Genomic DNA, 24883 nt, shown 5'->3' on the forward strand with positions numbered 1-24883 from the left:
TTTCCATATCCTGGCCTAAGGACCACCTGCCTCTGGAGCACTGGGAGAAAGGACCTTTCCTGGGTTGCACCCCAGTCCTACAGAATGAGAATCTTCATGCATGCCAAGGACTCTGCATTTTTGGTAGGAGCCCCAGGTGATTCTTGGGCATACTGGAATTTGAATACCCATTACTCTAGAGTGATGTTCATTCATTCATTCTACAAGTACATATTGGGCTTTACCCTTGTTGAGTCCTGTCCTGGGCATCAGAATGGGGAGGAAATGGGGTGCGGGGAGCAGAGGCCCAAACCCACACTGCTGTTACTGACCACATGAGCTTGTCTGACATTCGCTCTGGGTCCTGGGGTCCCCTGGGCTTAGAAGCACAATAATAGTTATGCTAGAAGCTGTAGGTCACAGGAAGCCCATAATACCCTGATTTCCTGCATTCCAAGGATGTGAGGGGTCTCCCTCACACCAGCTAACCCTCAATATCCGGAAGGTATTATTAGATGCTAGCAGTAATAATAATAACAGCTAACACTTATAAAGTACTTTACATACATTAATTAAGCTCTTTACATATAGTAAGTCTTCTGACTTTTGAACCACCTAAGGTAGATACTCTTATTACTCCCATTTTATGGATGAGAAACTGAGGTATGGAGATCCACCCCAGGCAGGATGCTGAAGAGACTCCATCCATGTTCTTGATCACTACACATTGGTGCCTTTTGAGCTTTAGGGAGAAAGTGCCCCCAAAATGCCACTCTCTATTCTTGGCAGTGTGGTAGGGAGGGGCAATGGGGTGGACACTGGCCTGGTGGCCTGCCATCCTCCTGGCCATCAGTCTGGCCCGCTCAGATGCACCAGGCTGACCGTTCACTCACCAGCGGGTTGGGCAGGGAGGCCACGTGTGGGGTGTGGGGTGTGGGGTGGGGGTGGGAGAACAGGGGCAGGTCTGGAGTGTGTGAGTGGGTGAGCAGTTTCTCCTGGACCTCTCACCAGCCGCCTTGCTCCAAAGCCACCTAGTCCCAAGACAGCCAAGGAGCTGCTGCTTTGTTAGTCTTTGGGTGGGGACATGGGGTGAGGGGTTCCATCAACCAGAACCTTCTTTGCATTCAGTCACTATTCTGCTCAACCAAGAGATTGGGTGGGAAAGGAGGGCTTATGTGCCTCCCTGCAACATTCCAGACGAGGCATGACTTTCTAACGGTCAGAAGTGTAAAAGGAGCGTGAAATCAGCCAAAGTTGCAGCTGTATTAGTTCTAAAGTGATGTAACAACTGCCATCTTTTCATCAAGTTAAGTAAAGAAAAACAAAGAAAATCCCAGAGCACTGGTAAGAGTCACCAATGACCTGGGCTCAGGGCCCCAAAGTGCCCAGAAGCCTGAGACCTCGGACGGCGGCGCACGCTCCTGCCTTCCAACACCACCCAGCAGCCCCAGGCACCTAAGCCTCCGTCCCAAGCTCCTTTTCCCCTCCCCTGATCCTCCCTCCTTTAGCTGGTCAGTCCCCTGCCTGGGTCCTTTGGCCTAGGTTGTCCCTGGGGGCAGGTCCCTTCATGCCACTGTCCCACATGGCCACAGATCTCTCCACTGTCCTGCAGAGCCTGACACTCCTAATGTGGCTCTTCTTGGGTCGGGGTGGGGGACCAGGGCAGCCCAGGCCTTACCAGAGATGATGGTGTAGCCAATCCCCCGGGGACGTCCTTTGTCCTGGTCGATGGCGGTGATAACACGCACCGTGGTGCCCTGGGTGGGAAAGAGAAAGGACTTGAGTTTGGTCGCCCAGTCCCCAGGCTGCTGTTCTTCTTTGTAGCTGTCCTGGTACCCACAGCTTCCCTCCCGATGGGGACTTCCTGGCCAGCCTAGGAAGTAGGTACCGAGTACACAGGCCATCATCCCTGGGACGTACACTGAGGCCCCCAGGCAAACACCTCCATGTCCACTGGAGAGGCCCTATCTTGCTGATGCTCTTGCTCCCCCTTCCCCTCCCCATCTCCCCTCATTCGGATGAACCACCCAGGGAAGAAGAGCTGATGGAGGAGCATCCAGCAGGAGGACAAGAGGTCTGGTCTCTATCTCGAACACACATCAGTGCTGTGTGACCTCAGGAAGTTTGCTGCACCCCTGTGGTCTGTTTTCCCCACCTTAATATGAATAACAACAACTCAGTTTTCACTAAGGCCTGAGTAAAGGAGAAGATCATGGATCAACTACTCTGTGAATGAAAGCATCATAAATCCTGAAAGTGAGTATCTCCAGGGATGACCGTGACAACCATGGAGGCCACCATGGTCCTCTGAACCATGCCCCATCCAGCACTACAACCTGCAGCTCCTGCCTCACATGGCTCTGCCCCACACCCCATTCATTCTCCCTGCAGCACTGGGGGAGAAGGGGCTAGGGGCTGGGGCTCCCACAATGGGGATTCAGGGACCCCTGCTTTTGGGGAGCACACAATATGCACAGACACTGCTATACAGATATGAGGTTGCTTAGATGCATAAATGTACCCCAAAGTGTACAAGTCCACCTGGAGGAAAGGGTTGTATAGATGGTGACATTTAGGATGGGTCATGAAGAGTGAGTTGGAGTTTGCCAGAGAGAGAAAACAAAAAGGAAGGTGCTCCAGGCAAAAGACACACCACTGAGGGGCTTCCCTAGTGGCGCAGTGGTTAAGAATCCACCTGCCAATGCAGGGGACACGGGCTCGAGCCCTGGTCTGGGAAGATCCCACACGCTGCAGAGCAACTAAGCCTGTGCACCACAACTACTGAAGCCCGCGTGCCTAGAGCCCATGCTCCGCAACAAGAAAAGCCACCGCAATGAGAAGCCCATGCACCCCAAACAAGAGTAGCCCCCGCTCGCCACAACTAGAGAAAGACCGCGCATAGCAACAAAGACCCAACATGGCCAAAAATTAATTAATTAATTAATTAAAAAATTTTTTAAAAGACACAACACCGGCAGGAGTTTGGAGGCGTAAAACCCACTAGGAAGAGATGCTGGCATATAAGGGGCACACTCAAATACCAATTGATTGGCCAATTGATTGAATAAATGAACGTACAAATGATTGGATCCTAACTTCGCCACCACCACCACTTGCTGAGTCGCCCCTCACCCAGGGCAACGTTCACTTTGCTCTCCAGGCCCTATCACACCAGCCATGCCTGTCTGAGATTCTGGCCCAAGATGCAGTTCCCCTGACTGATGGAGAGCAGGACAGCCTTGTCCCCAACCCCTAGGGAGATATCAACCCTGGCATTTGCATGTCTAATGAAGGTCTCTTGTGGCGTTGGTGCCTCTCACATAGTCACCGTTCATCAGCTGGAGACTGAAGCCTGGAGGATGCACCCTCCACCCCCATCTGAGCACCTTCTCCTGTGGAAAGAGGCTAGTTCCTGACATGCAGGCCTCTGACCCGGAGGGAGGGCCCCGGGGGCAAGGTGCCTCCGACTCCTCCTGGTCTCCCTGCCAGGACACAGGAGGGGCATCTGCCACCTGACCCTCCGGGGGCAGTGCTGCCCCGGCACAGCTGTCACTCCAGCCTCTCCTGAGCCCAGGCGTGCGGCAATCCTGAACGCCCCCAGGTTTGGCTGAGGGAAGGTGAGAATGTTGCAGGGGAAATGTCTCCAGCAGAGAAATGGACACAGCGCAGAGGCGGAGCCTACACAGGAAGCAGGTCTGGCTCCTTCCTTTGCACTCCCCCCGTTTCCCCCCTGCCCAGGAGCTCTAGCTAGATCCCATGGGGGAAACAGACTGTTACAAAGTCAGAGAAAGATGCCATTAAAGAAGCATCTCTCGAAGTGGGTTCTGAGGACCTGAGCTGTGTGAGAGAGTATGAAGCACCTGCGGCGGCAGGGGCCCTTCTCTAGCGCTCACTATGTGCCTGGCGCTGCTGTGAACGCTTTTTATGTATTAACTCATTTCACCCTCTCAACTACCCCAGGAGACAGCTCCATTTTACAGATGAGGAAACTGAGGACCATGAGTTAAGTGGCCTTTCCAAGGTCCCACCACAGGAGTGAATGGTGAAGCCAGGATTCAAGGTCAGGTACTTTGGCTCCAAAATGCCCTTGCCTGCCAGGAGATGCTGCTTCTGTCACAGGTCGTTATAATAGTGATAACTGTCATTTATGGCAGTTGTGGTTATGTATACCACGCACTAGTGTAAGCACTTTACATGTATTAATTCATGCCAAATATGGGAAAACATACATTCCCTGTCCCTCCCTTGGAGATGCACAATGGGCTTTAATGTGGTAAAGGCTCCCAGAAGTAGTAAAGCGGTGAAGAAATCTGTTAACCTTTGTTCTCCCCCGTTTTCTGAGCTGAAGACAAACTCTTTTTGTGTAACATCTTAACAGCCCCAGACCCAGGGGTACGTGGGAGGTCATTTGGGAAGTGCTGCATTAGATCTGAAGGGTCTACACAAACGGCTCCCCCCATCACTCCAGTGGGGTGCCTTTTGAGGGGTATGCCTTTCCTGGTGTCACTCCTTACACAAGAGAGGCCTGGATTTGTCCCCAGGCCTGAGAGTGCAGGACTCTGGTCTGAGGCTCCAGCTGCCAGGAAGGGCTTTCTCAACACAGGGTCAGCTCCCTCTTTTACAACCCCATCCAATCTGAGCCTCACATGTGTTCCACCATGAAGGTCCCCTGGCTGCCCCTGGCCTGTTGAGGGCAGGGACTGGCCTGCCAGGTCAGCTGGGCCCAGTGCCTACCAAAGCACCATTCCAGACAGTCGCTAAACAATAAACCTCAAGGGGCAGCTGCTTGCTTGCAGGCGTACGACCAGGGCCTGGAGTGGTTAGTGAGCCTCGGGGGGACGGGAAGGGGGCCAGTGCTGGCCTGTGCAAAGAGGGGAGGTGGTGGTCAAGGAACCCTCAGTCCTCAGAGCCCTGTGAGCGTCTCCCCATGGGCAGCCCTGCCCTTGGCGGCCTGGAGTCCTCCTGGGTGGGCAGGGCTCAGAGGGCCCAGCGGGAGAGCCAGGACCAGAGGGCAAGGAGGCTGGCTCTCCCCAGGAAGAGCACACCTGAGCTTCCACGAAGAGAGCTCTAAAAGGCTCCTGACAAAGTTTGGGTTTTCATCTTTTTGGATAAATAAATCCATTTTTAATAAAACCCTGAGCTTTTAATACAAGTGCAGCCACAAAGACTGGAAATGTTATGAGAAGGAATTAACAGGGAGGAATAGGGGCTCTTGGGAACCCACGGCTCTTGTTTCAGAGTCTCAGTGATTATATTTTCAATATACTGAAACTTATTTCCAAAGATGAGAGGATGGAGAAGTGCCCGCCCCGGGCCTGGGCCCCTCTACAGGGGTGCACTCTGCCGGGCTGGCTCTCTAGAGAGGTACCCCAGCTTGGGGTGCATCAGGGCATGGCCGGGAGAGCAGGTTGGTGGGCCCAGAAGGGCTAGAGATGGGGCCCACCTGGCCACAGGGCTTCTTCCCTTCATAGGAACCCACAGTGCAAGCAGGAGGCTTCCTGGGAAATGAGGCCCCCTCCTCCCTCCCCACCCAGAGAGGCTAAAGGTGCACAGGCCTGCGGGGCCCCAACTCCTTATTGGGGGAAGATCAGTACAGCAAGGGGGTTAAGGGTGTGACTCTGTGGTCAGACGGTCTGGATCTGAATCCTTTGTGTGAGTTACTTAACTTCTCACTGCTTGGGTTTCCCCATCTATAAAGTGGGTGTTACAACAGTCCCACACCTCAGCAAGTGATACATGTAAAGCACTTGGAACAGCACTGGGTGCACAGAAAATGCTATAAAAGTGACTGTCACTAGTCACTGGAGCCTGGAACCGCCGTGCGCATCTGATGAAAGCTAAGAGGCCTCTTCCCAGACTGTGCATGCATGTGATGTTCCAAACAATTTCAGCAAAATGCAGGCCCCGCAGGACCCCAGGTTAATAATCTCCACCCTGGAGGGAAGGCGTTTTCTGGGAATTCTATAGAGAGAACAGCTAGGGGCTCACAGGGAGAGCTAGCGTTAGTTGAGCACCTACTGTGTGCCAAGCCCTGTGCTGGGCCCCTGCATAGGTTCCTTCACTTTTTTCTCACAACCTCTCACAGTGAGGGTACATGTAGGGAGGCTGCGGCTCAAGGGTTCAGGGATTGGCTTAAAGTCTCAAGGTGTGGGGAGGGGGTGAGTGAGGGTACCAGGCAGCCCTAGCCTCTGAGGCTTGGGTACCAGTAGGGAAGTTGGGGCAGAGTCGAGAGGAGCTGGGACTGCTTTAGAAGGAACGTGACTCTCCCTTCTGTGGCTGCCTCCTTCCAAAGAAGCTGGCCAGGAGAGTGGCTGAAGCTGCAGCCTCAGGGGGCCCGTCTACCTCTTTCTCTGCCGGCCCAGCACCACCCCTCTCCCCCATTTCCATGACAGGATTAAGGACTTGAAAGGATGACATGCAGTTTGCTTGGGGGAGTGGGAGGCGCCCTTGGGGGGAGGCAGCCGATGGGGGCCGGAGGAGACTTCCGACAGGAGCTGCCACAGCAGATTCTGAGGCAGAAAATCCTATTTCTCAGTCCTTAATTCCAGTCAATTCCAGTCAAAGGGCTGATAGGCATCGGCTGGCAGTAATTTGTGCAGTTTATCCGCTCTTTTCACCTTCTATCGGTCCTTCACTGACGGGCAGGCCGACATGCTGTTGCTCGAGTGAGGAAATTAAAATTTGATGCAATAATCCCAAATAAGAAGGATTTTATTAGGTAATATATACACTTTAGATGAGGCATGCTGACTTGATACACTGATAGAGGGAGGCGTACACGCTGGGAGCTGCAGATAAAAAGGGGGAGTGAGGGAGAGTGGGCGAGGGTCCGGATGGAGGCCCCAGGCCAGCAGAGGCAGGGCTGGGGATGGGGGACTCCTGGGTCCCCCGGCCTGGGGGACTGATCAGGCCATGGCGCTCCTCTGCCCTGGCCTGGCTGGAAAGTGCTGCGTTAAATCAGGGCTCCACACTGTAAAGGGACATGGAGGGCCCGGATCAAGGCACGGAAACGGATTAGAAGCCTGGAAAAATCAGGCTTAGGGTGTATGGGAAGCTGTGCAAGGGACGCGGTAAACTTTCAAGTCTGGAGGCAGGGAGGAAGGCCAGAGGTGTGTGGTCACGGAGGTGATCCTGTGGGCGCTGGGAGAGTCCGAATCTCCCAACCTGCTTCCTTGTCTGGCTTGCCCAAGCCTGATCATGACCCAAGAGGCAGGACTCAGACCTGCTCCCTGGGAGCCCCCCAGACATTGGCTTTAGTGGCCTTGCGGGGCCAAACGGACAACGCTGGCAAGGCAAAGAGATATCAAGGTCCCTCATCCTGAGAAAGAACCATATCAGATGCCAAGAAACTGAGCATAAGCAGGGCAGGAGCCAAGGGGAGCAAGGGCTCCGTTTGCCTGTTCTGAGGAGTCATCCTAGCAGGGGCCCGTGGAATCATCTGGAAAGTGTGGCTTAGCACAGGGCCCTGCACACAGCAGGGGCTTAATAAACATCTAGAGGATGAGTAAAAGAATGAAAAATAGAATGGATGGCTGGACGAACTCAGAAATCTGCAGATCTGAAAGGAACACCTGTAGTAATAGCTTGATTTAGTGTTACGCTGCTACGATACAGGGATGCCAGGAAAGACAAGACAAAATGAAGGTATCGGAGGATACTCACACCAACACCCCTCTTGCTGACCACCGAGACTCTGAAATGAGGCTAAAGCTGGGACCCCCAGCCCAATCCAAACACATAACCGCCGTGTTCTAACATCTGCTAATGCCGGCACTGCTGGGTGCTTCAATCTCTAAAACCCCCAGGCTAGGGAGGCACTATTGAGACAGCTGTAGCCCCAGTTCCCCGAGGAGGAAGAGGTCTGGAAGTCGTGTGTTTTGGCCAAGCAAGTGCAAGGTAGTACAGCGACCTGCTCCGAGACCCCTGGCTGCCCAGCCACCATCATGTCCTCACTTGAATCGACAAGCTGGATTTGCCCATATTGCCTGCATTCAGCCCTGAGCACGATGCCCTGGGAGGCCTGTGGGAGGTTCGAGACCAGGTCCCAAAGACTCAGCCACCTTGGTGACCAGGAGCCCCAAAGTAACCCACTTACACATCGGTGAACGTTACAGGTGTGGCTACAATTCAGTGGGAAGTCATGCAGCATAAGGAGGGTGAACTCCAGCAGAGTTGAGGGGAGAGGGACGTCTATGCCTGGGCCAGTGAGGAGGAAGCCAGGAAAAAATTCCAAGAAAGATCGTCAGTGAGCTGGGAACCAACAGATGGGTGGACTTGGGGTTGGTGACCAGAGCAGGCACGAAGGGTGGTGAGGATGACAGGATAGTGAGAGGGCTGGTCTGACCAGGGCATTTGTTTGTTTGTTTGTTCGTTTGTTCGTTCATTCATTCATTCACTCATTCCAAAAACACTTCCTGAGCACCCATGGTGCGCTATGCCCACAGCAGACCCCATTCTTGCCGCACTGCTCTCGCGGTGCAGCAAAGCAGCCGAGGGTGAGTGAGCCATGCAGGAGCACTGAGCGCTAAGAAGGGACGGCCAGGGGCCGGGGGCAGATGGAAGAGCCCACCTCGTCTGAAAGATCAGGGATGAGAATATGTGCGCTTGTTAGCAAAGAGGTTTGGGGGGAGGCAACCTACAGTCTTGAAAGCCCAAGCTCCTGCAGTCCATGGACCACCAAGAAAGAGCCGGCTGGGGTGGGGACATTCAGATGTCTCCCTCTGCCCTCGAAGCAGCTTCGGACACCTGCCACAGGAGGCCATCTTGTTCGTCAGACCCTCCAGCCCACAAGCGGCCCCAAGAAGTGCCTACCCCGTCATACCTGGAGCCTGCAGTATGGTGCTTGGAGGAGGCCAATGGTCGGGACAGACCACGGTCCCAAACTTGGGGGGCAGGCTTCCTGGTCTCTGCTGGTCCAGGAGCATGGCCTGCACTCCGGTCAGGGGATCCTGCCTCTCACTTGTACCCAACCCTGCGAGCCTGTGCAGACATGCAGGTGGGGCCCTGAACAGCCACGCGTTCAGGTGTGTGCCCCCCTTTGCTCTCAAAGCTGTGTCTTTCCTCTTGGCACATTTAGTTCCCTCAGAAGGAGGGGCACAGTTTTCTTTCCACCGAGCTGCTCCCCAAGCTGTATGTCCAGGGGTTGTGTTTGCCCAGAGGAGCCACCTTTTCCCAATTCATCAGCCCACAGCGGGTGTTCTATTCTCGTCTGTACAAAAGCAGGGATGGCTACCGGACAAGGGATGCCTGGCACTGCCTGCCTGGCCCACAGTTGAGCAAAGTTGCCCACCCACAGCCCCTGCCCAGGGGCAGCGGCATGCTTTGTCTCTAAGACCCCCAGTCACAGCTGATGACCGTGGTGGAAACATGGCCCACGGGCAGCCAATCTACAGGCTGGCTGGCGACCTCTGACCTTGTGACATGGCACAAAATCACACCGTGGCCAGGCTTCCCTGGTGGCGCAGTGGTTAAGAATCCGCCTGCCAATGCAGGGGATATGGGTTCGAGCCCTGGTCCGGGAAGATCCCACATGCCGCAGAGCAACTAAGCCCGTGCACCACAACTACTGAGTCTGCGTGTCACAACTACTGAAGCCTGCGCGCCTAGAGCCCGTGCTCCACAACAAGAGAAACCACCGCAATGAGAAGCACGCGCACCACAACAAAGAGTAGCCCCCACTCGCCGCAACTAGAGAAAGCTCGCATGCAGCAACGAAGACCCAACGCGGCCAAAAATAAATAAATAAAAGAAAAAAAAAATCAGACCACGGCCGATCAGGTGCCTCTCTTGAACACGTGGCCTTGAGAAACCCAAAGTCTGGGCAGTTAGAAGGGGCAGCCAGAGCCGACTCTTCTCAGGGAAGAGCCAAGCCTAAGAAGGCCTGCAGGGTGGATGGCAGGTGGCCACCATCTTGGGCAGTGATGGCTGGCTGAGAGAGGCAGATTGACTGACTGACCCGTGGGGGGCATGGCTGAGCCCCACTGATGTTTTGGGGAGCCTGGCTGGGTCCAAATTCGCTCTCCAGCCCAGGCTGGATTTTCCGTGGGCATCCCCGTCATCTCATGTGAATCTTTCTGAACTGCTGCCCTTCACTTGCACTAGCCAGTCTTCGCTCTTTGCCACTCAGAGCCCTCCAGGGATGAAGTGAGAGAACGAGGAGGTGGGGTGTGGTATAAGAGGGGATTGGGTTTTCACTGTGCTGGGACACCCATCACTGCCATGCATAGGGGTTTGGGGGAGTAGGAAACGCCAAGGAGCCCATCCCACCAAACTGGGCCCCCATCCCTACCAGAAGTGCAGAGGGAAGTCTCACAAGGGCCGGGGAGGGTCTTACCGGAGGAGAATGCTCATAGATGTTGGTGCTGTAAGGCAGGTTGATGAAGATGGGGTCCATGTCCTGGACGTCTGTGATGATGATGGCCAAGTTGGCCAGGGTGGACAGAGGCCTGGTCTTGTCTTGATCCTTAGAGGACAAAGAATACACAGCCTTAGGTTAAGTGATGTTGTGGACATGCGCACACATGGACACACACACACGACACCCACGTGCACAAACACGTGTGCACATATGTACACATGTATTCCCACACTCCCCCAGGGAAGGGCATTAGCACACGGAGCTCAGGAACTCTAAGAGCCTTCAGTGATCTCTGACCTGTGCAGGAAAACACAAACAGGGCCCCCAAGGCCCAGTAGAGCCACATCTCCGGCCCCCGGCCTAGCCTAGGCCTGACTGCCCCTGACATCTGGTGGGCAGGATGACTGACTTGGGGTAAAGGGATGGTACTGCCCTTAGCTCCTTCTCTGGATTCAGTCAGGGGCCACTGCCCCCTCCATGCCCACTTCCTGCCCCCTCTCATCCAAGGGCAGCAAGGGAATTGACTAGGATGGGGGTTCCTCAGAAGAAAGGCCCTTTGACCACAGAGGGGGCTACTCTGGAACCTGTATCCCTGCTCTACACGCTGGGTTTACTGGTCAAGCAACTTTTCCTTTAGAACCAGTAGGGGGAGCTCCAGGGCCTGTGACATTTGGGGGACTCTGGGAAGGAATCCTGAGAAGTCATGCAGGCCATGTGGCCAGGCAGGCAATGTTTAAACCCTCCTAGCTGGAAATGTGGTCCTATGAAAGCTCACCAAGAAAGGAAACCCAAAACCCATCTTCTATTACCCTAAACGTGATAAACTGCTTAAATAGCTGCTGCTACTGACAGTAGCCAACAAGAATAGAATCTACATGCTGAATAGATTATATACCAGGCACTGTACTATACACTTCATTTGCTTTTGTAGGTATTATGTGGCCATTATTCAGATTTAACAGAGACTCAGAGAGGTTAAGTAACTTGCCCCGAGTCACACATCTGGTAAGTGTATAGCCAGGACTCAAACTCAGGTCCTTTTGACATAAAAACTTGCTCTGTCTTGATCTGGGGCCCTAATATCAGCCCAGGTGCTAACTTGCTGGGTCACTTTGAATAAGTTCTCTCCCCTTTTGGAATCTTAACTTCCTCTTCTGTGAGATGAAGGGACTCACTAGAATGACCTCTATGGACTCTAGGCCTTGTAAATTCTCTGGTTTGGGATTTGAGGAGTGACTTTCCTTGGGTTAGATCTCCCTTGGTCTGTCTGGGGTGATGTGAACGATGCAAGGCATTCCCCATGTTACAACAAGCCTAGTGCCTGCTCCTGCCCTCCAGAGACACAGCTGCTGAGGCTTCAAGGAGAAGGAAGGGCTGGTTGTCCTGCGAGTCCTCAGGGGCAGCCAGGGAGAGGATGGAGGGGCTTTGGGGATGGGTCGTGGGTGCAGCAAGGGAGGGGAGAGTCTGGAGGCAGGGGGAGCTGGGCCCCTTGGACCACAGGGGAGACAGCCTCCCAGCCTCCAAGATGACAGGGCTCACAGTTCAGGCTTGGGGACCACCCAGTGTGAAAGCTCTCAGCTAGGGACTGGAATGACCACTACGCAGATAGGACCAGAGGGTGAGGCTTGGCAGGAAGTCCTTTGACCTCTGGGGCCAGGGATGCCAGTGGTTCTGATTTGCCATTACCAGGCTTCTGTGGGCTGCTGGCTTTGTCCAGCGTGGTACCTGCCCTTCCTGTCCCACACCTGTGGCTGCAGCCCTGCTCCTGCCACGGATGCCCCCATCCAGCCCACCCTGGACTCCATGGCTGGGGAAAGGGGATGGCAGTGGGCACATCTGGCTGAGCAGGCACCTGGCCAGGCTTCCAGCTGTCACTCTGGCACCTACAGCTCTCAGCAGCTTGTTCCCAGGGGAGTCCCAGATTTCCCCACCCGCTACCCACCCAGTAGTGGCTGGGGACCCACACTGCTCCCTGCGATGCCACACAGGAGAATCTCCTTGAGGAAATGCCCAGTGGCCAAGGGCACAGCGTCAGCCCTGAGAGGGACTTGTGCATCAGGTGGGGGAGCCATCAAGACCTAAGGGAGTTCTAGGGCCCCTCCTGTTCCACTGCTTCAGGGCCTGATCGCTGGAAGATTAACGGCAATTTAACTGCATTCACCATCCCAGCTTGAGCCTAGGCCTCTTCACAGGCCTGGCCACCCAGATTCATGCCTGTGCCCAGCTCTGCTCTCTTCCCCACTGGCCCAAAGCCATTTTTATGGTAGATGGAAAATACCCCACAGGGACAAGTTCATAGTGAGAAAGATAGCAAGCATCTGTGCATTTCTGGGTCCAGGTGTGTGCAAATGGAGAGTGGCGGGAAGAGCACCATCCCAAGTGGGTGTGCAAGGCACTGCGGAAGGGTACCGGTGGGTCCAAAAAGTGGATTCTGGTCTTGCAAGTCCCCTTGATCCCAGAAGTCAGTTTTACAAATAGCAGCACACACGTCCTCCCAGGCAACTAACACTTAAGCAGGGGAGAAGGAATGTGGGTGTCATCAGCAGTGAGCTCCCCAGGGGCCGCTGGACCAAGTACAAAGAAAAAGTTTGTATTTCCTGGTTTAGGGGGCCTCTCTGGATCTTGTCCAATCCTGGGGGAACGCCATCTTTCAAACTGGACCCTGGACCCAATCCAGTGTGTCTTCCCCTGGGATCTGGGCTCTGTGACCTGCCAAGTGGAGCCCCCAGCTCTACTGGCAGCCCCCTTGCAGTGACATGGGGCCAGGTGGTGGATGCTGTGTGTCAGGCTAATGGGTCCTGGAGGGTCAAGAGGGACTCCTGTGATTTGTTTCACTGTTGACCTGAGCTTTGTAAACAGAAATCTAAGGGACAGCAGGCCGGCTCTCGCCCTGCTGCCGGCTGAAGGCTCCAGGAGCAGGGAAGAGGGGCGTGCAGGGGAGGAACCCTACTGAGGGTGTGGCCTGCCTGGCCCCCAGGCCTTTGATAACAGCTGGCAACAGAGTCCAAGCAGCAGTGATGTTCTGGAGACTCCTGACCATGGGGTTAGTGGACTAGGGGGTCAGACAACCTGGGTTTGGGTTCCTGCTGCCCACTACTTACCGGCTTGTGAGTCTCAACAGTGTCAGCTATGAAATGGGATAGTTATTGCTCTCCCACCTCCCTCTCCTGACTAACTCATCCTGGAATTCCCAGGACTCAGCACGGTGCTTGGTGCAGACGGGTGCTCCCTTCTGTGTAAGAATCACCACTCTAGAGCAGTGGCTACGATGCTTGGACCCTCTGGCTCCTGCATGTTGGGTGGTGTCAGGACACAGCTGGGTTGACACCTCTGTCCTGTGTCCCAGGGAGTGAGAGGACACCCTGCACTAGGAATGCCCCATGGGGTTACCAGTGCAGGCACTGGAGTCCAGCTGCTGAGTGATTGTGGGCAAGTCACTGAATTGCTCCTGTGCCTCGGTTTCCTCATCTGTAAAATGGGTACCTTAATTTTTATGACATAGGGCTGTTGTGAGGTTTAATGGAGACAATCCATTTGAGTGCTCTGCACAGCACCAGGGACATAGCACGAACCCTCAGTAACATCAGCTGTTGTTGATCACCAGCATCACCATTATAAGCCCTGACTGGCCCGGAATGAGGTTGACGTTCTGTGCTCTCTTTGAGGGTGGGAGGAGGCTGACTTCTGGTTGTCTGGGCCCCCGGTGCCGGGACTCACCGTGGCATTGACGGTGAGCTGGTAGGCCTGCGTGATCTCGTAGTCCAGCTCCTGGATCACTGTGACAATGCCACGTGCGCTGTCGATGGCAAAGAACTGGGAGGGGGGCTGAAAGGAGTAGAGGACGCTGCCGCCTGCACCTAGGTCGGGGTCCGTGGCGTTCACGATGAAGATGGGCGTCCCCACTGGCGTGTTCTGGGGGTGAAAAAAAGCAAATAAAAGGGTGAGCTGGAGCTTGGAGCAGCTGCCTCCATCAGTGACTATTCCCCCAAAGCCCATTAACCATGTCCCTCCAGCCAACCAGACCTGCGGCTTTATCATTTTTATTTTAAGAGGGTTCAGAGGAATTTAAAATGCACTATCTATTTTTTTTTTTCATTTTTTTGATGGCCTCCTGGTGGCTGTAACAGCACCAGTTCCAAAGATGATCTGCTCGTCCTGGAGTTCTGGATGAGGGTCTTTTGGTCCCCAAACCCCTGTTTCTTGGCGGTTTTGCTTTCACTGTTAGGTGCCCCTTGGCTGCCCAAGCCTCAGGCACGGGCTGCTCTGGAGGGCAGCCAGGAGTCTGCGTATTGGAGGTTTCAAGGGCAGGGAGCTGGGAGATAAGTGATATGGGGATGTGGCAGAGAGTCTGGGGACTTTGCCTGGCCCACAGAGATTACCTAGTTTGCCCAGGGGTGGGGTATCCACCTGCCATGCCTGGGCCATGGCAGCCTGTAACCAGAGAGGCCCACGAAGCCTGCTCAAACATCACTACCTCCTGGGAGTCTTCCATGATTCCCTCTGCTATACACTGTGTATAGACAGACCTCTGCCCCTTTCTGACTTGGGGTTTCTGGTTAAATGTAACTTCTTCATGGAGGCCTTCCAAACCCTTAAGCCGGGTCAGCCCCTACCATGCCCTCAACCCCTGCCACTATTTATACTCAGGGTCCCACAGCACCCTGGAATGGTTCTTCACCCACAATTCTTCTGTAATTCCCCGGTCAGTGCCTGTCTCCATCATAGCACATGTGCTCCATGGAAGCCTTAGGGCTATATCTGCCTTGCCCAGCACGGTGCCTGGCACATGGCAGGTGTCCAATAAATACCCTTGATGAAGACATGAACGAATCTCTATGACAGCATTTAGCACATTGTATTCTAAGTATCTGAGTATTTGCATCCTCTGCCCAACTGTCAGCTCTCATCACCGCCGCGCCCACCACAATGCCTGGCATGTAAGCCATGCCTGCAAAACTCTGCGTGAGTAAATTTATTCCGAACTTAGTGAGCTCTGGACACATCTGAAGACAGGCAACTTAACGAGGCTCTGACCAGAGACAAAAAGGAAGAAACAATCCTTGCTCCCGCTGACTGACTGACTGTTTTGTGCCATGTCTGTGCAGTAGACTGCACCTGTCAGCTCTGTGACAAGCAGCTTTCTAGGTGGTTGCTATTATCCCATTTTCGAAAAGGAAGTTGAGGCTCAGAGAGGTTAGGTAACTCACCCAAGTCACACAGCTAGGCAGTGGCAAAGAAGGCCTTGAATTCAGGTGTAGTTAATTCTAAGCCTATGCTCTTAAGCCCTATTCTAAACACTTCTCTAAACCTTGATGGCAGTTCTTTCCCTACCTCTTCTGCACGTTGCTGAGGTCACCTGCCAGCATGGGTGGTACCCCCTAGCCAGGAGTGACGGATTGGACTGAAAGTTCCCTGAGGGCAGAGACAACATTCCTAGTCTTCTATGATCTTTTTACACTGGGACAATGACTGGGTACCTTCTGACACCTGCAGGGCTCCTTCCAAGGAGGGCATTCATACTGCTGCCCCCTCTCCGTGCTGCTGGCCATGACCTGGGCCCTGGGTCACTACCTTGAGAAGCTTCTTTCTTTGGGGACCACTCTCGGGTACACTGTCAGCCCTTCCCCAGGACTATCTGCTGGAGGCAAGGGTGTTCTCTGTAAGGCCCCTAGTCAGTCTGGAAAAGGCCTCCAGAGGACAATGTCATGGAGTTGCCATTGTTTATCTCTGAGTGTGCTGCCCCTCCCCCACGAGGCAAGTGTCAGCCTCAACACACAGGCTCAGATCCTGTCCTTCTCCAACCAGCAGTAAGGACAGGGGCAGATGGGCAAGGCCCCTCTCCTCCATACCATCCATGATGCCCCAGTGCCCCTCTGCATAAGACACGGGCCCTCGTGGTCCTGCGCTTTCTCCCCCTCCACACTTCATTTCCTGGCAGGCATCACATCCTGGCCTTTTGGCTAAGATCACGTGTAGTATCTTTTCTTATCAGTTTACTATTTCCTGGCAGGTAGAGCTATTTGTACTTCTCCAACCCAGCGGGCTCCCTTACACTTCTGAGTTCCTGAACCTGCTTTGCCTTTGCTAGGTCTGCCCTACCCATCTCGGTGGCTTGGAAAACAGATGCTCTCTTTCCCTCCAAAAGAGCATCAAGTATACAAGGGGGCAGACTGGACAAGTGCTAGGATTTCAGGGATGGAAAGACCTCTGTTGGAACCCGAGCCTCACTGTGTGTCTTTGGGCTAGTTACTTAATCTCTCTGATCCTTAGTCCCCTCTCTGTAAATCGAAGTTAATAATATCTCATAGGGTTAATGTGAAGAGTACTCGAGCTCATGAGTGTAAACTTCCCAGCACATAATAAGTGCTTAGAAGACGGCAGTTGTGGTTTTATTGTCTGAATGCCTTCTAGAGGATGGCAGACAAGAACACCTTCAAGGGTAGGGCAGGGAGGCATAAAGAAATACTATGACTATTAATGATATTGCACTGGGCATTCCCTGTCTGCAATCCCCAGATCTGCCGAGTACCCTGCTCTGCCATGACACCCCCCGCCCCGCCTCCCCCGCCCGGGGCGGCCTCAGTGGACTGCATTCCCAGGCTCCCTTGCGGGCTGGCTTCTGCCAACGGGAGGGGCTGGTAGGAGCTCAGAGTTTGGGGAGGAGGCAGGAGGAGAAAGAGTTTGGGGCATCACTTCTCCAATCCCTCTAGCTCCAACCCAGCAGCCCCTCCTCCCTGGCCCCAGTTTTCAGTGGGCTCCATCCCCTCCCCTTGCCCCTCCAGCCCTAGGAGTAGAAAGAGCTTCCCAGTGCTGCCAGTCTCTGGTGCCTCAACATCCCTTAATGTCTCCCTAGCCCTGCGCCCCCTCTGGAAGTTGTCTCTTCACCGAAATGCCTTTATCGGAACTATCCGAGATGAACTGTTTCCTGGGGGACCCTGACGGACACAGGTACTCTGCAAGGACCTACCCCGAGCCACCACGTGCAAAACCCCAGAAACTGTACTCCTCGGGTGCCGGGCTCAGCGAAGCCAGCCTCCACCCCAATATGCCACCACGGCAGCACTGGTCTTGAGGAGATCTTTATGAGGGTCTCAGCTAACCTACAGCTCTCTCTCTTCCCCCCTCCCCATCCCTAAGTCTAACATGCACATCACAGGAGTGCCAGCATCAGCCCCAAGCTCCAGAACAAAGCACGCCATCGAAGCCTGTAGCTCCTGCCATGAGAGGGATGGACATGTTCTGATCTCAGAGTGACCAGCCCCCTGTGAGGCAGCTAGACAGCACTTCAGAGTACATGCCACGTGGAGCTAGTGCCCAGAGGAGAGGGACGGCTCCCTGCCTCAGGGAGGAGAGGGTATTTCACCCATCCATACCGAATGGTCCAGGGTGAAGGCTCTGATCAGAGGATTTAAGAGCAAGATCCAAGAAGACAGGAAAAGGGGGAAAATAAGGGATGGTCCTGTGTCTGACCTTCTTGGATTATGTTTCATGCCCTGCAGTGAAAACCTATTCAATTTCTGCATAACTTAGAAATGGTTTTAAATAGGCCTGGCAAAGAGCCAGGAGGGGTGGAATCTGAGGCAGGGGTGGGAGGGGTGCTTGGAGGCCAAGGGCTTGGGCATGAAGGCCAGGCCTGACCACACACCCCTCAGGGATGGCTTGAATGTAGAAGCTGGAAGGAACCTTGGAGATTAGCCAGCCTAGTCTCCCCATTTTATAGATGGGAAAAGTGAGGGGACGCGCTTCCATGCTCTCCATCTCACAGGTGGTTAATGGCAGAGCTGTGACTGGAAATTGGGTGCCCTGACTCGTATATAAGTGCTTTTCTCACCTCACCCGGAGACACCAACCACTGCCTCCCTGCCCACCCGCCTTCCAAGTAGAGATGCTCTCTATACCCACAGCTCTGCTCAAAGGGATGGATCTAGGTGTTCATGTTTGTACCAGGTGACTTCAGACCCAGGCCACATGTGATTGGTCCAGGGGTAACCACCTGACTCAAGCAGGCCAATCAGATGGGGCCTTGGAAATTCAATCAGTTTTCTTTGGGGAACTGAAAAAAAGATTCTTGCTACCTGGTTGGGGTAGAGTGGGCACAATGACAGGCCGGAAGTCACCCAGAAGCCACAGTTACAGGGTGGCAGAGGAAGTCCATCTGCAGTGAGAACGGAGCACGGTGAAGCAGAAAAGCAGAGACAAGGGTCTCTGAGGGCCTCCCTGGCCCCGGCCTTCACAGGCCCTGTCTGGCCCTCCCTTCCTGTCTCTGGCTGTGGGGCTGAGACACAGCCCATGCTGTCCTTCCTGTTGGTACCACTTGCTCACTCTGCCCTGCACGGGTCTTGGCTCCTTGCCCCACTGGCACCCCCAGAACACATCCAGCCACGGGCAATTCCTCCTCACCCCACAGCTCTGCTGCAGGCTCACCCTGCCCCTCGCCTGCTGGGATTTGGCCCCGTTAACACCCACAGCTGGGCCACAGAAAGCAAAGCTCATGGCCAGTGCTCCTGACTGTTGAGGGCACAGGAGGTAATATGGGGAGAAGAAAGCGGCCTGGGTGAATGAATGCCGGCTCCCTCTTCTTTTTAAGTGTCCCCAGACACTCCTTTTAACATGCAAATCCATCCAGGTCATTGAAATGATCCGCGTGCATGTGGGGTGGCAGGGGTGTGGGCAGGTGAGAGCTTGATCGTGGGCTTGACACAATCAGCCAGGACAGGCCTGGAGGAGGATGCCCCAGAGAGCCAGTTTCTGCCTGCCTGGAGACAGGAGACCAGGGAGAAGGCGCCCCTACCCCCTACGGTGTCCAGCCTTGGAGTTCAGGGTCTACAGAACCATAGCCAGGTGGGCCTGGGCTGTGCAGCCAGGGCCAAAAGGCCCATTTCGGCTGGGGTGGGGGTGGGGGGTAGCCCCATTCTAGGGCAACTCTGGCTCCACCTTTTTGCTGGAAAGGAGCAGCTGGTCTTGGGAGGAAAGGCCCCACGGGGCGTGATTACTCCTGTTCCTAAAACAGGCCTCTTAGCCCGCTTCTCTGTCCCAACTCTGCTTCCAGAGCCCCTTCTTCCACTGCATCCCCTGTCCAGCCCCATCCTCTCCCTCACAGCTTCTGGGCCATTTCAAGGGAAATCTCCCCAGATGCACCGCCCATGCTGCCTGGGGTCCGGGAAGTGTGTTTAGGCATCATCCCCTGCAAACCCCTTGCCCCTGCTAGGCTGTCCCTCTCAGCGAGGGGCCCACTCCACGCAGGTCACAGACAGGGCGGGCCCCTGCCTCTTCCAGCTCCCATTTAAGCTCCACATCACTTCTGATGGACCTGCTGTAAATGGGCCACCCTGCGCAATTCAGAGACAAATAAATCTTTTTGCTGCTCTTGGGGTGACAAGGGAATAGACTCTGGGAAAGTTCTACCGTGCAAGAGATCTTGTTCGTTAATAATAATGATAAATAGCTCACTTCTCACACGCAGTGTGAGTCACATTACACTCCGGGCTTCTACAGAGGTGGCTCAGGGTGCTCACTGGAACAGGTGGGGGCCGCACAGGCAGCGAGGGAGGAAGAGGGCCAGACAGAGAGGCAGAGCACAGGACAGGGGAAACTGAGATGGAGAGAGTGTAAAGCAAGGGGAAAGGAGACGAGGCGAAAGGCGGAGGGAAGACCACAGGGGGGACAAAGAAAAATAGGATGGGGTGATGAAAGGGGCTGAACAGGGGGCCAAAGGGAAATGGGCATGAGAGGCAGAGAGTTTGTGAGAGAAGAAAGAGGGAAGAAAGTTGGGGAGAAAGGAGAGGAAAACTCAGAGCAAAAGACACATTACGGAGGAAAAGTTGTGAACAAAGGAAAAGAAGTATAAAAATTCAAAGCAGCAAGAGAAAGGAAGATAGGAAAAAGAAAAAAGCACGCCATACTCTCTCATCTTCGCAGTGCACTCTCCTTCCCCACCCGTTAGATTTATACTCAACCCTGGACCAAACCTCGGAACAAGCCCGACCGTTTCCACCATAGGTGCCACCTCTAAAGGCATTATTAATATTTATGGAATGCTTGCTAGATGCTGCCACAGTCTTTAATATCTTATTATAAAGCCTGTTATAAAATGCATTAGTAATAAATTCCTGACAGATGGAGTTCCGACAAGGTGCGGGCGCCTCGGTGGCTCCGAGCTGGGAACAGACCCTTCTGGGCCAAGCTTGTGGCTCAGAGGCTGGGCTGCTGGTCCCTGAGTCAGGGCGGGGCAGGGATTCAACTCTTCATCCATCAGCATTTTTACAAATTGTATCTCATTACCTCCTTTTCCCTGATGGGGGAAATGGAAGCTCAGAGAAATGAAGCAACTTGTCCAAAGTCACATAGCTTGTAAGTGGTGTGAGCAGGATTCAAAATCAGGTCACCTCTGTGTCTCCAGACCTTGGGGACCCTGGAGATGAGGGTGGAAAGTGAGCTCAGGGCCCCTGCTCAAGCGGAACTGGTTCATTTCCTCTGTGGAAGGGCTGGGGATGACAAGGGACCCAAAGATGGGAGATCCAGGTTGGCGGGATTAGAGAAGAGAGGGTTGGTGGGGAGCTTTAGCCCAAAGAGAATTTCAGAAGGAAGAAGGTATCTCAAAATTTGCACACTTTCACTGGGGATAAGGAAATGGGCTCCCACCTTGACAAGAAGAATTAAAGTCATAAGTAGAGACCTTTCTGACGGGGGTGGGAGGGGTGGGGTGGTACCAGGGCAAAGTGGAGGCACCTGTGCCTTGGTTTCCCCTGAATGCCAAAGAGGTGCTTTTTCACTTGTGACTCTGGAGCCGGGGCCTCCTGGGGTGCTTGGGGAGGGTATGAAGTTTGGGAGGCTTTGTGGAATTCCAGCTTATGGGGGAGGGGAAATGGGGTCTGTGAGAGATGTGGGCTGTATTTCTTTCTCAAACAGGCAAGAAGGCATGTGTGGGCACCAGCTGAGAGCAGGGTCCAAGGAGAGAAATGGTGCAGGGAAGAGAACCAGGAGAGGCAGGTGCCCACCAGACCTCCGTGGATGTCTCAGGTGGCCCCATTCTGGTCGGGAGAGGGCACACGGTGTGTGCACACACCCACACATGTACACCGTGCTCCAGCACCTCTCTCTGCAGAGAAGTCTAGAAGAGATCATTTTACAACATCTCTTCTGTCGACCAGTGTCTGTTCTCTCTCGGGTGATGTGCACTGGACTCTAAAAGGTGTTGGGTCTGCTCTGAGTGCCAGGCAGACTGTCAGGTGGAGGTGCCAGCTCTGTGGGCAGGAGGAGCCCCAAAGGGCTGGGCCCCAAGTCCCACACACCCTCACATGGCTCGAGCACTTTCCCTGGGCTGGGCTGGCCTTCTCAGCTGTTCCACATCTCCATGGAACCAGTTCAGTGCTCTCCCCTCTCTGAGGCCCTGCTCCTTCTCAGCCTCCGGCTGTGTACCGCCTGTTCTGAATCCCAGGAAGACTCCCATCAAAGTGCTTACCTAACGCCCATCCTGACTTCCCAAGTTCCACCAGTCTCTTCACCTGCTGGAGGGATCTTGGACGTGCCCTTCTCTCTTGACTCCCACTCCTCATCAATCACCAGGGCCTGTCAGTTCTCCCTTCAGCATTCCTCAAATCCTTCCCCTTCTCTTTGTGATTTACCTTGGCCACCTCTAAAGTCCTAGCACTGTCACTTGCACATAGAAGGCATTCAATAAATGATTTAACAGAATCGGGACTTCCTGTTAAACATGGCAGATTGAACACATCCATTGATTTCTGTTTTTGTCCCAACCCCCTCACCAAAATGACAATATGGAAATTAAAAATGCATAAATCCATAAGGGCAAAAAGAATAGGAGAGGAGGTGACAACAGATGAGAGGTGTCAACAGAATCCTGGAAACAGATGGAACTGGAAACTGCCTTAGGAGAGATGGGAAAGCCGAAACTTAGGCCAGCAACTCAGAATCTTGGAAAAGCTCAGGAACTGGAGACTCAAGGTGATGCTCAAAACAGGAAGACTGGCTGCAAATCTTTAAGAAGAGTGGTAAGACTCCCAGATGCCTTCCCCAACTCTTGCAGAAGATAAGAGGTTTGCTTTCTGGAGGGGCTGAGTTAGTTGGGCTCTGGTCTCAGACTGGGAGCTGGACGAGGCAGCTGAAAACAGGGCGGTTAAATGAAAAGCTGCATCTCCCCTCCACTCCCATCTCCAATCAGGCCTCTTTAGCCATTTAGCCTCCTGAAGACTGAGAGCCAGGCAGGAGATAGGGAAAGTTGACCCAAGAGAAAACACAAATATTAACATGTTGGAATTCCCACAAAAAAATCCAGGTCCTCACCTAATCATCCCATAGTGAAGCCCACTGGTTAATAAGCAGCACCCCTCCCTACCCTGTCCTAATACACACAGCAAGCTTCCAGGCAGGTAAATGTGAACTCACTCTTAAATATGAACAGACAACTAAAGGTCAAGTAAACATTTGAGAAGAGCCTCTAATGTGAAAGACAGAGAGGAAAACAGTAAAAAGGAGTAACAACAATAAGTATCTTTAGCAAGCTTAGACAGACAACACAAGACAGCATCTTTGAAATAATCTTTCAAGAGGAAGAAAGAGCTAGTAGAAAGTAAAAAGTCAACAGAAGAGTTGGAAGATAAAGAACTTTCTCTAAAAGTAGGACAAAACTCAAAGGGATGGAAAATGGGGGAGAAGAAAATTAGTGTAGTTTAGAAGATTCAACACCTAATTAATAGGGGTTCCAGAGAGAGGAAACAGAGCAAAAGAAGGGGAGGAAATTATCCAAGAAGTAACATAAGAAAACTCCCAGATCTGAAGGACATGCTTCCAAATGGAAGGAGACCACACTATGTGTTCAGAAGACAGCTCCACACTGAAGCATAAAATGATGAAGTTTCAAAACACTGAGTATTAAAAAAAATCCTAGAAACTTTCAGAGAGAAAAAAAAAGGCCACACTCAAAGGATCAAGAATCAAAATGGCATCAAAATTCTTAACAGCCAGAACACAAAGGAAAAATGACTTCACATTATGAAGAAGACTATTTTCATTCTTGTGTTCTATACTCAGCCAAACTATCAACACATATGACTGTAGAATAAACACATTTTTCAAAGTAAAAAAAAAAAAAATCCCATGAATTCTTTTTCAGGAAATTACTCAAGGGTGTACTCCACCAAAATGAGGGCATAAACCAAGATAGAGGATAATAGGGAACCCATGTACTGGGACCTAATATATTAGATATTCTTAGGGTGAATGCCTTCTCCTCCCCCAGGCCTAACCTACATCAGGTATCTTTAGCCATTCAGCCTCCAGAATAGCAAGAAAGCCAGAGCACAGTCAGTCCAGATTGAAGCAGGAGGATGAATGCTCTAGGGAGAATGCTGCCAAGAAAAATACAAACTGAATTAAAAAATCAATATTCTTTTAATACATTGAGAAGAGGTATTCAATTATGTCAGAATATTTAGGGATGAAAAAAATGATAGGTTCATAGAACACTAAGCAAGCAAACAAAAAAGAGGTAATTATTAATTCTAGAGAAAACAAAAGAGGAAATATAATTACAGAGGAAATATAATGACAGAACTGTACACTATGTGGCTCTGCTGTGAATAATATTTATGTAATTATAATGCTGTATACACTAAATGCTGTTTGAGCTAAAAGGAGGGATATAATTATGTTGGGAGGATGGGTGGAGCATATTAAGAGTGGTGTGTGTATGTGTGTGCGTAGCAAAGATGAGGTAGAGGGTGGTGCAAAAGGGCAATTCTCATCCTTCACAGCTGAAAGTCGATAGATAATGTCTAAAACTGAAAAAATTATAAGCATGCAATTTGGAAATAAGAAGGTAACTATCAGAAATTGAACGAGGTTATCTCAGGATGGGAATCAGGAATGGGAAAGGATGAGGCAGGGCACTGCTATTTTTATTATAAGCCTAGCTTTACTATTTGACTTTTAAGCTCATGCATATATGGCTGATAAAATTAATATAAAAATTGAAAAAAATCTCCCTATGGCTGAACCACTGCAGTGGCTTCCCCTCTTTCGGCCCTGCTCCTGTAACTAATCCTGGTAAGTCACTGCCCTAAAGCACTGACCGCCCCCCCCCCCCCCCCCCGCCATCTCATTTTCCTCCTCAAACGCTATCACCAGCTCCTCTTTTCTGTCCAAGGCAAGCTCCTCCTGGGCCTTGAACGTCACCACGGTCTAATCAAAGCTTCCCTTTCCAAACTCATCTTTCATTTTTGCCCCATTGAGACCCTCTGCTTTAGTCAGACTGCTCTACACAGCAGCCCCCAGAGCGCTGGTCTACCTTTGCTCGAGGAACCTGTGCCCTCTCCACAGGCATTCCTGCTGATAGCTCCCCTAGAGAGCAGATGTCACCACCCAGCACAGGGAACCGATGCTCCCTCCCTTCCCGGAAGAGGCCTGGCTGCCTGGGCTTTCTAGGCACACGTGCCCAGGCTCAGGTTGAGACACCCTCTCCTGCCCACACTCCCAGGCTCTGCTTTACACAGGTGCTGGGCGTGCAGGACTAGGAGAAGCCTCATCAGA

General features: G+C 52.8%; 1 protein-coding gene and 1 pseudogene across 1 annotated transcript in view; one reads left to right on the forward strand and one right to left on the reverse strand.

Annotated features, from left to right (window-relative positions):
- Window positions 1-24883, reverse strand: part of LOC130706713 (cadherin-23-like) — a 210677-nt gene that overhangs the window by 37314 nt on the left and 148480 nt on the right. The window contains exons 7-9 of the mRNA XM_057539416.1: window positions 14054-14248; window positions 10313-10441; window positions 1658-1736 (exon numbers count right to left, since the gene is read on the reverse strand). Of these exons, the coding sequence (XP_057395399.1) occupies window positions 1658-1736; window positions 10313-10441; window positions 14054-14248 (403 nt within the window). The remainder of the gene's footprint in view (window positions 1-1657; window positions 1737-10312; window positions 10442-14053; window positions 14249-24883) is intronic.
- LOC114236073 (U2 spliceosomal RNA) lies at window positions 16277-16456 on the forward strand (annotated as a pseudogene).

Source organism: Balaenoptera acutorostrata, unplaced genomic scaffold, assembly GCF_949987535.1.
Source record: "Balaenoptera acutorostrata unplaced genomic scaffold, mBalAcu1.1 scaffold_320, whole genome shotgun sequence".
Classification (NCBI taxonomy): Eukaryota; Metazoa; Chordata; class Mammalia; order Artiodactyla; family Balaenopteridae; genus Balaenoptera; species Balaenoptera acutorostrata.